Consider the following 15,543-nt stretch of genomic DNA (forward strand, 5'->3'; position numbering starts at 1 on the left):
ATAAGGACCAGGACATGTAAATGTGGTATGAATATAAACCTTGCTAAATGCGAGAACGCTCCCACAAGATCACCGATGCGGTTTATCTAAATGAAATATAATGCTTATGTTTTTCGAAATTTTGTAAAAAAAAATATTTTCTCTTTTAAAAAAATATGTTTTTATCCTCAATTTTCTGTAAATCGTTAAAAGCAACAACAAAATGATTGTTTCCACTTGTGTCTGTTTGGTTACTGAAGTTTCTTTAATCCTTTTTTAAGGATGTACTTATGTGTAAATTAAAAAGAATTTAAAATTAATAATATAAGTCAGAAGAGCATTAGTTATTAAAGGAACAAAATATGCTAAAAATATTGATAGGTTATGGAGCTCCTTTTCGAGATATTTTTGTATTTAAAAAATGGCGTTAGAAGGCTGACTCGGACTTTTCCCTTATATTTGCTTTGGTATTATTTCGGTCTCAAATCGAAAGAAAAGAAATCTAGGATCTGCTTAAATTTGGTAAATGACCTTTTATGAGCTATTAAAGTCTTATTTCAAAAGAAAAATGGGTGTTAAGGGGCAAAATGTTTTACCCTGTATCGTTGGAAAAAAACCAAGGAGTCCGAACATCTGACAAAAATTCCTAAACCTGACCTAAGTACATCCTTAAAAATATAGCAATATTAGCATTATGTCTTCTTTTGTTCATTTGTAGTGCTTTTATCCTATATAATATAGTTTGTACAAAAAAAAAATTTTCAAAGATACTTAAAATAGAATTGAGACTATATTAGCTCTTGTTCTTTTTGTATAGAATAAATTGACTTTGCAGTGAGTTGCGAGCTGATACTCTTTGTTAAAGGTCTCACTCAGTATATGTGACGTTAAGGTGAAGAGATGAACATGTTCCTTTTCTTATCAGGTTTTGACAGTTGCATGTAAGGACTTAATTTGTGTCGATAATTGCTACACCATATCAATTCTTTCCCATAAATATAGAGAGAAAGGAGTAGTTTCAATGTGTTTTCGTTTATGTATAGGAATAACATTGCATCCATGTGTGTTAACTTTTCTTGATTCTTTTGAATTTATTCAAGACACTATCAGTCATTGTCTACTTATTTATTGTCTCGAAATAACACTACGTCTACTTGTAACTTGCATATCTCTTTCTCGAATAATCTGTGTCCATGTATCCCGTACACAAAATATACATACATTAAACTGTGTAACGAAGTAGTGCCTGCAAACGTTTGTAACTTGTAAGGGTAAAATGAGACTCCTCTGTGGTGTATTCCAGTCTTGCTATAGTCCTTGCTAAATGAACGTTTTGATTTCAGCAAGATTATTGCACGTGTACATTTCTCTGTTGATATAGTTCAACATCTCGACCACTTTTGTTAGAAACAAGCAATCTACCATCCTTCAAAATGAGTAAAACAAATGGACGTTGTAATCTGTTATTTGACGTCATTATTTTACATGTTTCTTTTCCATCAGAACTCACTCTGTATATATTACTGGAATCTATTCCTACCACAAATATATCGCCATGTTTGTCAACAGTTATGCCATATGGGGCTATAAGATTTCGGTCTGATAAAGAAAAAACAATCTCTCCGTCTAACCTCACACAAGTTAATCTGTTGTTGACTTGGTCTGCACACACGATCTCACCTGAACTAACAGCACACAAATATAGTCGCCCAGTTATATGCGGAATAGAACCGATAAAATTTCCATCTATATTAAGTATCTGAAGTCCTTTGGTTTTGCAATTGACGATTAGTTTAGCTTGAACAGTTGTCAAACCTTCTACGTCATCGTCCATGTCAAAACGGTTGAGAACTCTGCCTGTTACAACACCGACAATCATCACATTTCTTCGTCCCTGTGTTACTGCTATCACCATTTTGTCGATAACAGCGATGCTATCGGGATATTCTCCTATTGACAGTTCTCTAGTAGTGTTTTTGTTCATATCATGTACAAGAATATTTTCAGACAATCGATTTGATAAGATTAAAACGCCTTCATCTAACTCTTTGATATCAATTACTTCTAATTCGTCTTTTTCTGTTTGTATATCTAGTTTCTTCAAAAATTCAAAACGTGGTTTTATTTCAAGAGAAACTATGGTGTCTTCAGCTAAAAGTGGTGGTCCTTTTATCTCTATCGGTAGTTTTTTGTGTATATGTATAGTCCCAAGTGCAGAGATATTTTGAAATGTTAACATTTCCTTCGTCATAGTAAAGTCAATAGAAATTTCACTAACGTCGTCTTGATTCAACACCGCTTCACTGTCACCAGAAATACGTTTAATTGTCAAGAAAGATTCAATTTCTGATAGTCCAGATACATTTTCAAGCTCCCATAAATAATGTTCAAGCTGTTTTATTTGTTCTAAATAAAAAGTCTGTAGTTTCTTCAGGTTTGAGCATTGCTCGTCATAAATGTTCTGATATTCTTTTAGTATACTGGTCTCCAAATCATCTAGATGTTTATCGACCTTCCTTCTATAGTGTGTTAATGTATTCTTGAAAACGACTTTCTCTCTTTCGAGTTTTAAGAGGTTGCTGGCAATCCTTGCTGGTAAAAAGTTCACCTGATTTAGATGATTTTGTAGTAGATGTGAGGTATCTTCGTAGATATTCCTATTTTTCACATCAGATATGACTGCAGGAATATTTGATATTTCTTTGCACGAATTGTGTCCATCCTTCTTACACTCATGACATAAAGGTTTTTCGTGTATATTGCAGAAATATTCTACATGTTTTCCAGGGTGATGTTTACAGAAAACTCTATCTTCCATCATCTTACCAAATTATATCTATATTTCATATTTTTGTAAAATATACAAAAAATGTTCTTTTTACTTGCAGTTTTGATATCAAATAGACAAAAATTGTCAGCATACAGATTAACTGTATATAATAGATTAATGATATGCATGCGTTAGTAAGATTTAAAAAAACCCTAAGTATCACTTTTGTTGTTAATATCTGTGAAGTATCTCGGTCCACATGTTTCTGTGTCCAGCTATTTCTACAATGCTTCACCGTTGCATACTGGTATAACTGTCATCTGAAAGAAATGCGATAAAAAGTTACTGTATATATGCTGTAAATGTTAAAGTACTAAGTTTTTTTCTACATACATGTATATATAAGGCGACTGTAATGTATGTATAAATAAGATGTGGTATGAGTGCCAATGAGATATCTCTCCATCCAAGTCACAATGTATTAAAAGTAAACAATTATAGGTCAAAGTACGGCCTTCAACACGGAGCCTAGGCTCACACCGAACAAGAAGTTATAAAGGGCCCCAAAATGACTAGTGTAAAACAATTCAAACAGGAAAACCAACGGTGTCTATATTACAAAGTCCATGTTTCCTATGTAAAAACTCCCAAAATCATTGGAGTCCAAAATAAAAATAGAGATACAAAACGCTGTTAGGTTCTACAGATTCTCTGAAGGTTTCATTGAAATCAAGTCGGTTGAGGTTTCATCATCACATTTGTGAATTATAATGCGAACTCCTCACCTGTATAGATAAATCACTTGCATATATAAAGAGGCGACAAAGTCACTTTGAATTCGATGAAAGTTATACTGAAGTCAATAGTTTGTTTGGGAGTCGTTGTGAATGCAGAGTGAAAATATCGAATAAACAAAAAGACACACAATCATCACTATAAACCTCTCGTCACTTAACAAAGATATAACGAACACGGACATGTGTATACCATTGTGATTTCTTATTGTTTATGCAACTGACAACTCCAGAAATAACCTACCTTACTACAAACGAAACTTGTTTTATCTGACGTATATGTTGAAGTAAAACATCATACTACATACATATATACACTGTTTTCGATCAATAACGTCCATTTAACAACAAATGGTTTAGAACAAGTCTGAACGGAGATCAAATCATAATAATATTTGTACATGTTCTATTTTTGTATACTTTTGTTCAATAAATTTAAAAGACATGAAATGAAAGTAATATTCAAAATTGGTCAATCTAACGTTTATCGACCGTAACAGATTAATTATAAACTACTCGGTTTTAACGAAAACGATTCTGTTTATTCGTTTTTCTTATATCTTTCACGTGTTTTCAACAGTCCCTCAAGGAAAATAACCTTACAATGTACAAAAATTGGTCGGGGAAAAGTAAGCATGCACATTATACCAAAATTCTACTAATCAATAATAAAAAAGTTTTGCAACCCCACTCTTAGACAAATAAAAACAATTGAAATGAAAGAGGACACTGACTAATTTCTAGAATATTAGACTATAATACATTTGTTGCGTTTTTTTTTTGTTGCTTGTCACATTCAGTAATTTGGTAAAAGGTGGATACAAATTTTTGGCTAGGTACCCGTTACATTACAGTGCACTGTTTTAACAGCGTCACATAAATGCAAAATTGTCTAAATTTCATAAAGTTATTCAAATTAATGAGATAAACACTGCTTGTTACAAACAAACCCAGAGTGATACTTTACGTAAAATTTATCTATAATTTTTCCATAATTAAGGCGATAAACAACAATAGATAAATTAATATGTTTCAAGATAAAGCAAAGATCTCACTTCATTAGCATACATTTTGTTATATATATACACATACATGTACATTATACAAAACGGTGTTAAGTTTCAAAGTCACAATCCTCTGGACACTGTTATGCATAGTTTAGTGTGAAGTGAATATGTTTCGTAATTTTACACCCCTTTTATTATTGGGGATATTTCTCCAAATTTTAAAGCTGACAGAACAAAATACCAGACATAAAAGAAATATTTCACCCGATCTGTAAGTATATTTCATATTATCCAGTTACCCATTAAAAAATCTATGATTTCATTATTTTAAAAACTGCGTTTACTGATTTAAAAAAAAAACCCACAATATTCAAATCTATTTTTATACATATATCATTAAGATATAAATATCATTTTGCAAGCATAATAAATGGTCTTTCCAAAACAAAACCCATTTACATTATACGTTACGTACGAATTATGTTACCTTCAAATCTCTTTGATCAGCAAACTAGAAGCTCTAAAGAGCCTATGTCGCTTACAAGGTCTATGTGCTTCTTCAACAACGGACACTCTCAACTCTGTAGACTAGAATATAATTCATGACTTATATATATTTTTTGTTGACTTTGTATTGCTGATCATGCTTTTCTGAGTACAGTTGATTTTATCTTCTATAGTTTTTGCCCTAAAAACACGGGTACAAATCGTCATATAAGGACAATAACTGTTATTAGAAGACAACTGACAATTTCATCTGTAGATCTTGTCTTGCTGATCATTTTTGCCTTTTTAATGATATTATATTTCTATAACGGTTTTCAAAAAATAGGCAAAAAAACGCTCAAAACAAAAAAGATGAAAATCGTCATTAAACGGCAATAACTTCTATAAGGAGTTTACTAACAATTTTAGAAATGTTGACTGTTGTTACATTTCTATATCTTATCTTGTTGATAATTTTTGCTATTTAAATTTCTGTCTATCTATTATAGTTTTCAAGATAATGCCATTAATGGATAAAACATAAAAAAAAAAAATGGGAGAAACTTTCAATTAAGGACAAGAGCACCTATAAGGAGCTGACTGATGGTTTCGACCATGTAAAATTATTTATAGATTTTGTCTTCTTGGTCATTTTTGCTTACAAAGCTTTTCTCTATCTGTTGTAGTTTTCAAGAAAATAGGTTAAACAAATGGTAAAATTCATCATTTAAGGGCGATAGCTCCAATAAGAAGTCGTCTGATAGTTTTGATGTAGTATGTAGTAAATAGACATTGGATGGAGAGTTGTCTCATTGGCACTCATACCACATCCTCTTATATCTATTGGGTAGATCTCAACATTCTGAACGGTTCTACCGCTGTCAGATTTTTTCTATCTTTAGCGGTTTTCAACATAATAGACTAAAAATGCAATTTACCTCTATGTTCTATTTTTAGTCATGTCAGCCATGTTGGTTGGCAAACGGGACACATTTTAAAACCAGATACCCTAATTATCATTATGGTCAAGTTTGGTTTTAATTGGCCGATAAGCTTCAGAGTAGAAGATATTTGTAAAAATCAACGGACGACTAAAGACGACGGACGCTAAGTGATGGGAAAAGCTCGCACTGACCATTAGTATTATTTAATTTAAATCGAAAAAGAGTCAAGATGTTCCAAGAGAATGTGTATTTCGGTAGAAGCTACATACTGTTACAGAAATGGAATGGTCAGAGATTGCGCTATAATTGACTATGCAACTTTACCAAAAACTTCCCATTTTTACCTAACTTTGCAATATCTGTGACCTTTAACCTATTAACGAATGAAATAATCCCAAACACATCAGAAAGAGGTATGATGGTTTCACTTCTCGATTTCGCATTTTCGACTTCGCGTTTTCGTGTTTTTCAATTACTGCCCACTTCTGTCAATATAATATCTTTATTTAAAGAGAGTTACTCGTTTGGAATAAACCAATATTCAGTCATGCTCTCTACATACAATATTAGTTACATGAATAAAACATAATTAATCTACCAATGTGCAAAGATAAACAATATGACTGTATACAGAATGATAAAGCAACTATGGTATACACATTGTTGTTAAACTTACAATTCAACACTTTGTTAAAATATAATGACTTGTAAGAGCATTTAAATGCAGATACAGTTTTTGATTTTTCAATTTTACTGGATAGTAAATTTAGCACTTTTTTCTTAGATACGGGAATAATTTTAGATTCATTAAAAAGTTCAATAGATCACGGAAGTAGTAAATTGAATATAATTTTTCCATGAATAAATTTCGTGGATTATGATTCACACTTTATTTTATAATTCTTACATTCTTCCACATTTGGATTACTCTTGTTCAGTATGGGGAAACTGTAACAAGTTTTTAATTGACAGTTTACTAAAATTTGATTGACAGACATGGCCAGTAATAATTGACAAACGCGATTTCGCGTTTTCTCTTTTTTCCCGATTTCGCGTTTGTCAATTACTAGATATAAGAAAATGTGGTATGAGTGCCAATGAGACAACTCTCCATCCAAGTCACAATTTATAAAAGTAAACCATTATAGGTCAATGTAGGGTCTTCAACACGGAGCCTTGGCTCACACCGCACAGCAAGCTATAAAGGGCCCCAAAAATTACTAGTGTAAAACCATTCAAACGGGAAAACCAACGGTCTAATCTATATAAAAAACGAGAAACGAGAAACACTTATGAACCACACCAACAAACGACAACTGCCCACTTCTGTCGATCATCTCGTATCTTTGATCTGATTGCATGGATAATGATTAACATTTTGAAGATTACCTGGACAGTATTATTTTCAAGTATTATTATTTGTTACATTGAGTACTTATGTATGTAATATTAATAATAATAATTTCTCCATAATAAAACAATAGTAATCCAAATGTGAAAGAATATAAGCATTGTAATATAAAACTTATATAATCATGATACAAGAATTTTATTCATTTATTCATGGAAGAATTATATTCAATATAATACTTCCATGATCTATTAAACTATTTAAGGAATATGAAATTATTCCCGTTACTAAGAGAAAACTTTTTTTAGTGGTCCAAAAGTGTGAAATTTACTATCAAAATTAAAAAATCAAAAACTGTATCTGCATCTTAAAACTCTTACAAGTCATCATATTTTCAACAAAGTGTTATTTTGTAAGTTTGAGAACAATGTATATATATATATATATATATACCATAGTTTTATTTTTCTGGTATATGAATACATATTGTTTATCTTTGCATATTGGTAGATTAATTATGTTTTATTCATGTAACTAATATTGTATTTAGAGAGCCTACTGAAAATTGGTTTATTCAAAACGAGTAACTTTATTTAGATAACGATATTATTATTATTATTACATACATAAGTACTCGTTTTAAAAATTAATAGTACTTGAAAATGATATAATCCAGTCAGGTTATCTTCAAATTATTATTCATTATCCAATCAGATAAAAGATACAAAATGATTGACAGAAGTAGGCAGTAATTGACAAACACGAAAACGCGAAATCGCGAAAACGCGAAAATGCGAAATCGCAAAATAGCGAAGTCGAAAACGCAGAATTGAGATTTGAAACCATTTCGCGCTTTCGCGTTTACGCCCTATAGAATATGAAAGGCGAAATGTCCTTACATCATTAAACCTGTGAGATTGAAAATGAAACATAATTGGCAAATATAGAATCAGCATCTTCGAGAATGTACAAACGGTTGAGATTATCTAAGTCAAACTTCTACCTATTTCGCTCCCTAATGACTAAAACGGCTTTATTTTTATGAAAACTAACACTGGAATACTAGTAAGCTTTAAAATATAATATACAGACGGACTTTAAAAACGCAACATGCATTTTGGTGATTTTTTTTTACCAAATCATGATTGTTCCTCATATAACTACTAGTCATGCTAACCATACTTCTTTCTGATTAGAAAAATTCAATACCTGACTTACCTGATGTTATTGAACATACCGGATTATTGAAGAGTCACGAATTTCTTAAAACGAAATTATAAACCTATTACTGATTTGTTAAAGGTTGTTTTCTTCGTGAAATAGCTTTTTCAATCCATACCCTCACATAATTCAGTAAAAAAATGTTGCATCTCCATATTGCCGAGACTGAGCAATGAAAATCAAGCCATAAGAATATTGCAGGTAGGAATACGTGAACGTGCTGTTGCCAGACAATTTCACGTCAGAAATTCGTCTTGCTGTCCTTACAACAAAGATGGCACAAACAGAACTCAAAATATGCCCAACAGAATTGGTTGACCTTTCTGACAATCATTTTTCGTTGGATATATACAGGCATTCATTGTCTTCGACGATGATACATCCATTGATAAGGGGGAAACCAGGGTGTCAGTGCATACCACATGATTTAAACATTAAAAATGACGTATTCAATTCATCTTTCGAACTGCAAACTTTTTTAAGACGATGAAGTAATGAATGAAAATTATGTTTATATGTTTATTCGACAAAAATCGCATATTTGAAAATGGGACTTAAAAAGAATAATCTAGTGTTGCGTTTTTAAAGTCCGTCAGTATATTTCGCTTCCACTATAAGCTTAGGTGCATTCTTCGTGCATTTTATCTTTGATTCAATTTTCTTCAGCCCACGCATCATGACACAGAATGGTCACCTAGTATTCAAATCGGGAGTCAACCATAACATATCGTTCCAAGCAGTTTCGGGAGGATTTATTAATGTTGGCAATGAAGATCTAAGTGTGATAGTTCAGTCAGTAAGTATTAATCATAACAAATTATAATGCCATCGAATCGAACAGGCTCTGGAAATCTGAAAATGTAGTGCTACCCCATATGTTTGGGTAAATATATCAACAATGATCAAAGGCCTAGGTGTGGGAACAGATCGGTAGAGATGGCTGAAGATCCTACTTAGTTATTTTTACGATGAAATGTTCGGGTACAGATATAAAGAGTAAATTAGATATGACTATTTGAGATTTAAAGGAAGGGAAAAGGACTCCCCCCCCCAAAAAAAAAAAAAAAAACCCAGTTCATATGCTTGTCCCTTGTCGGGGACCTCATCAGTGGTTGTCTTTAGTTGTATCTAATGTTTTCGTCAAAATTATCAACGACAAAACTCATGATGAAAAAAAAAAAATACCTTCAAATGAGATACCGGTAAATCATTAACCGACAACACAGAAGCTTGTTTCAATGTTTGCGGGTTACATAAATAATTCATTTATTATCAAATTATTCTACCGGTAAAATGGTTTGTATTGAACATTTCATTCGTGATCACGATCTATTTTAGACTTGTCCGTTGTTTTTATCATAATGTATAAAACCAATTTTACATTTATATAATACTATGTGTTTTAAAAGAACAAGTTCTTAGAAAAATGTGAAATGGTATCGATAACGTCATTGAATTAATATGAATGAAACACGCATCTAAAATTTTATACTAGAATTTCTGGCAAAAGGAGCCTATTACCTATTATTAACTTGTCTTTCCTTGATGGTGTTCCGTTGGTTCTTTCTCACTATGTTTACATCTGATTTGATTTTCAATGTGGAAGTGCTATTAAACTGTTGTTCTTCAACATGATGCATAGATAATCTATCAAGTATTTTTTTCTTGCGTGTGGCTTCGTTGGGTTGTTATTTTGTTGACTATAACGTCACAGTACCCAAATTGCACCGAATACCCAGTTTGCACCCATTTTGCCAAAAAAAGCAGCGGAAATCTTTGAATATTTTACAATTTGCAATTATGCACGTCTTTTAACATAGCTTAATATCTTTAGATACGCACAAAACGGTCACATTATATATCAACAGATGAAGTATTCAGTTAAAAAATAAAATCTCCGAAAACCATGCGACGTCCACAAAAAGTAAATTTCTAAATTAATTTCTTACAAAATGAATAGTAAGCATGGACTATTGTCAAATTGTTTTAAAAATGTGGAGAAATAAAACAAAACATGAATTATTCTATTTTAATGGTTGTGAATTTAAGCATGGATGCAATTTAGGTACTCTTCATTACAGAATCTTGTGTCGTTTAGAGATCGATTCAAAAACATTTTCTATGATTCAATATGAATTCAAAGTTTAACTTTATGAAACTTTATTGTCAATACGGATACGTCTCAAAATAAACACAGACTGATTGAAACTTTTGTCTGATCTTAAAGAAACGCAGGTGAAAAAATTGTCAAAACAGGTGCAATTTGGGTACCTTCACGTTACCCACATTAACTTTTATTCGTCCTAGTTTCTTTGATATCCTGGGATAAATGATCTACCGCTTTTGTACACTTCTATCTTCTATAGGCCTATTTTCTTCGTGGAAGGTAAATCACATAGCAGAGATATACCGGTATTATAAGTGTTTTCTAACCACGGTTTTGTACATTACTTATGTAACACTGTATAACTGTTGGTTCTTGTATTAAACACAATGTATGAAATCCAAATCCTAAGAGAGGGCTTGTGTCTTTTACATACTAGCTGTTATCAATTTAGAATTATATCTATATCAAAATAAGAGATTAGGTATGATTGCCAATCGGACAACAATCTATCAAAACCTATACCGTATAGTCAGCTATAAAAGACCCGAGGCGACGTCAAAAATGTGAAACAATTCAAACAAGAAAATTAACCGCCTCATTCATAATAATACAATTTACGAAAAACAAATATGACATAGATAAAATACAAAGATTTGGTTAAAGAGTTTGGCTGTATTAGTAGAATTCGTATTAAAAACGGGATATCACATCCTAATGTTAACGGTCATGTTGTTTACAGATCCCGTAAATTAAGATACTATTCATGCACACTCATTGATCATCTAAATAAACTTATATTCTTAAAGGTTATCAATTCAACAAAGTAGTTAAATCTTTAAGTATTGTTTTAATTGGTACTAATATTGATTTTGTTTGTGAAAAATTACACCACTGTCCAAGATTGGAGGGAGGGTTGGTTGCGCGCTGACAAACATGTTTAACATCGCCACATCGGTATGCTGTGCTGTACACCACTGTCCCATGATATGGAAAGTGTTGATCGCTCACAAACATGTTTAACAGACTTATTCAGAAAGGATATATTACGAAATTGTTGTCAGGTCATTAAAGATGGCATTTCGGAATTAATATTGCATCGGAAATAACCACATTTATTCTATAACCTGTTGTTGGTATGACGCGAGTTATGTTTTTCTCGTATATTTTATGATGGTATGATACTAAATCCCAAACGGGAGGGATTGTGCTTGATTTTCATATGATGGAGACATAATCTTTCAATCAGTTTAATTGAGTTTTGGAGCTGGCATGTCAGTAACTGCTAATAGTCCTTTGTTAATTTATGTATCATTGTCATTTTGCTTAGTTTCTTCTGTTACCTATTCTGACATCGGACTCGGACTTCTTTTAAACTGAGTTTCAATGTGCGTATTGCTGTGTGCTTGTTTATTCTACATTGGCTAGATGTATGGGGGAAAAGAGGGGGGTTGAGATCTCACCAAACATGTTTATCCCCGCCGCATTTTTGTGCCTGTCCTAAGTCTGGAGGGTCTGGCCTTTGTAAGACTTGTTTGTTTTTGTTTTTGTTTTTTTTTTTAAATTTTGGTTCATCTATATGTTTCGGAGTTAAGTGTGATGTCCATTTTCGCTGAACTAGTACACATTTTGTTGAGGGGCCAGCTGAAGCCCGCTTCCGGTTGCTGGATTTTCTCGCTGTGTTGAAGACCCATTGGTGGCCTTGGGCTGTTTTCTGCTCTTTGGTCGGGTTGTTGTCTCTTTCTTTGACACATTCCCCGTTCTCATTCTCAATTTTAACCCCGCCACATTCTTTATGTACCTGTCCCAAGTCAGGACACTGTCTTGTACAGCACAGGATATAAAAACAAACTGTAAAAATCAGTTGCAATAACTCAGCAGATCGGTACGAAGCACAAAACGACTAAAATAAAAACAATAGACGCAAAGCACAGATATAAGAGTACTCGCAGTTACTGAAAGCTAGTCCAAGGCTAATTACACCTAATAAACGAATCATGTTGTCCCAGACTAAAGTATCAATTAGTACACATCCTACTGATTTAGTGTAAAGACGTCATAAACAGTCGGAGAAACGCACGACCTAGTGCAATGCTAAAATATAAGTAAACAGTATCAGCAGGATGTAGGATCATGAGTACTCATAACTGTGCATATGTAGCAATATGTATTTAGTTATGTTTCAATTTATCGAAAACAAAATCAGTGTTAGCACCGATTAAAACAATATTTAGATATATTACTAAATAGATAACCAGTAAGGATAAGTTTATTCAAAGGATTCTACAGGATAGTATAGTTAAACATAGTTTTTCGTGGGCTAAATCGAATTCTTGAGACTGTGCAGGTATAATTGTAAAGCTTTCCTCGTGTGTACACTATAATTTTTCCATATTTGTTCATCTTAGTAAAAAGGTTTTGAACAGCCATAACTGAAACAATTTTAATTTAGTTCAATATTTTAATACTATCCTTCTGTAATGACCGAGTTAGATCGATGATTTCTAAATTTGATACTTTTGAAATTTAAGCGTAGACGGCCCATGCACTAGACTGACTCTAGTATAATCTCATCGTCTACGTTTGCGTTCATGTTCCTACTTATACACCGAGTTTAAAAATACTAATGTTGACAAGAGACCAAATTACCTTCCCATCTGTATATACATCAAGTAATTTCAGTGATGTGAATCTTCCAGATATAAAGCTTCATGGTCTGTTCGAAAAATACTTCTTTTCATATTTTCTAATGCGTACCATACTGCCGGATCCTTTAATTTGTGTTTGCACACTACTGGTGTGAAATTGACCGGCATTTTCTAACTTCGGTGAGATGCCGCCTCTATTCATTGCAATTTCTTGTCAGAGTGGGACTTTTTGGGGGTATATTTCCAATGGAATATTATATACATAGTTCGAAGCTTTTTACATTTTGTGATTTTAAATATAAATGTTACCTGGCTTGTTTCCAGTGCTTTACAGTCTGGGTTACCTGTAACGCCGACATTTGTGAGTCAACCGTGATATCTGGGCTTTAATTGGTGAAATTAAATTCCATTATGGGTTATTTAATTTTATATCTTTCTGATTCAAATGTAGCTAATCAAATCCGTATCTTGTCACAGTTTTCACTAATAAATTTTATCTTTCTCAAATCAAAGTTTTTAAGTTTTTCTCTGGTCTTGTTTGATATATAAAAAACAGAAGATGTGGTACTATGATTGCCACTGAGACAACTCTCAACCACAGACCAAATGACGCTATAGAAAACAAAAACTCAAACCGTATAGCAAGCTGTATTCAAAAGGCCCTGAAATGGTAGCCTGCTATTTTCTAAATTTCGTCTCTTTGCACTATCACCTGAGATTACTATTATTATAATCAAATCAAATCAAACTTTTATTGCCATATAAACCAACTTATACGATTTGTGACAAAAACAACATTAACTTAATGACAAGAAAAAAGCATGTATAATCATATTAAACAAACTAATGAAAATAGTTCAAAATTCAATTATGAGTCCCCTATCCTTAGTGCCAATGACTTTTTAATAAAGGAACCTATGCTTTCTACCTGTTTTTGTGTTGATGGACAAAGAATAGACAATAGACAATATTTATTTGCACAAACACATTTACATTAAATGGTTATAGCATACAGTGTAGAACAATTAAAACAATAAACTGACAATAATTAAATTAAATTAGAGTGACAGTGGTATTCACACGTCGAAAAGCCGGAAGACTACAAATCATGCGGAGTGTATTGCCGGACAATTAAAGTAAACAACTACTAATGTCCATGAACAAAAAAGGATACATATCAAAAAATAAAAATTATACAGATGTTTTCAATAAAAGACAACCATTAGTATATTTTGTGGTGATTTTTATAATGACTGGCAAACTGCCGCAATAAAAAGTGTGGTCATAAGCTTCAGTGTTATAGCTGATTGTACTAATTATAGTAATCTCAGAATACACATATAACACCAAGATATGATGTTTATTTAACGAAAAAGGATTTTTTTGCCGATGTTGGAAACAAGGAATATTTTTGTGTATCAATTCATGCCACAATATCATAAATTATTTCTTTTCGAGTTCGTGGTGAAGCTCTTTTTTTAAAGTTTGAATCGGTTTACGACGGTTATATGTTAAACTTGCAAAAACTGCTTTCAAAGGTACCAGTAAAAAGTTCCCGCCAAATTTTAAGCAACAAAAAGATAAAACCTTGCAATACTCATCGATCGAGAACGAGACAGTGAGATGGAGCTAAGGGGTTGGGGTAAAGAGACTTTTAACTAACGTGAGGGTACCCAAATAAAATAATAAACAGGATGAGCAACGAGCAACTTGGCAAAAAAAAAGGCAGGATGACAAATTATGTAAAAAAAGTCAGGATAAACTAAGAAATAAAAAGGCAGGACAGATATTACAACTAAAAAAAAAATGCAGGACAAAATTTTTCATCCTAGCCCCCCCTCCCCCCCCCCCCCCCCATAAAAATCAAATGGTAGCTCCCTTAAGGTATAAAGGAGAAAAGTGCCTGAAGTTTGAACGGACCTCCAAATAAAATTCTTTGTATTATTTTAATGAATAGTGATAGGAATAGACAGCAACCTAAATTACATCCCTTTGAAATAACATTTTATATGAAGTTGTATGTGCCCTCAGTGTTAAGTGCCATGCACAGTATATGTCAGCAGAAACATACAAATTATATATTGTATTATATGTCTCTGATGTCAGCAGACAGAGGAACCTCCTCAGTGGCCTAGTGATAGCGTGTTCGCCTCGAGTGCGGGAAGTCAAGGGTTCGAACCCCGGCCAGTTCAAATCAAAGACTTTAAAATTGTTATTTGCTGCTTCTCCAGCACAGCAT

The 15,543-nt window shown here is 32.6% G+C and overlaps 1 protein-coding gene across 2 annotated transcripts; it reads right to left on the reverse strand.

The window, feature by feature from the left end:
• Positions 1–1,089: 1,089 nt before the first annotated feature.
• On the reverse strand, positions 1,090–5,110 carry LOC127730146 (uncharacterized). Of its 2 annotated transcripts, none has more exons than XM_052238351.1 (2): positions 5,038–5,110; positions 1,090–3,069 (listed from the first exon to the last, which is right to left on the reverse strand). In XM_052238351.1, the coding sequence occupies exon 2, from the start codon at positions 2,798–2,800 to the stop codon at positions 1,328–1,330; it is 1,473 nt and encodes a 490-aa protein (XP_052094311.1). In that variant the 5' UTR covers positions 2,801–3,069; positions 5,038–5,110; the 3' UTR covers positions 1,090–1,327. The 2 variants fall into 2 exon arrangements, with proteins under 2 accessions (XP_052094311.1, XP_052094310.1); XM_052238350.1 differs by lacking the exon at positions 5,038–5,110 and adding an exon at positions 3,788–3,904.
• Positions 5,111–15,543: the final 10,433 nt, after the last annotated feature.

The sequence above is a fragment of the Mytilus californianus genome, unplaced genomic scaffold, assembly GCF_021869535.1.
Source record: "Mytilus californianus isolate M0D057914Y unplaced genomic scaffold, xbMytCali1.0.p SCAF_2, whole genome shotgun sequence".
Lineage (NCBI taxonomy): Eukaryota > Metazoa > Mollusca > Bivalvia > Mytilida > Mytilidae > Mytilus > Mytilus californianus.

Excerpts from the sequence above, each read along its gene's own strand:
- LOC127730146 (XM_052238351.1), bottom strand. The coding sequence starts at position 2,800 with ATGATGGAAGATAGAGTTTTCTGTAAACATCACCCTGGAAAACATGTA.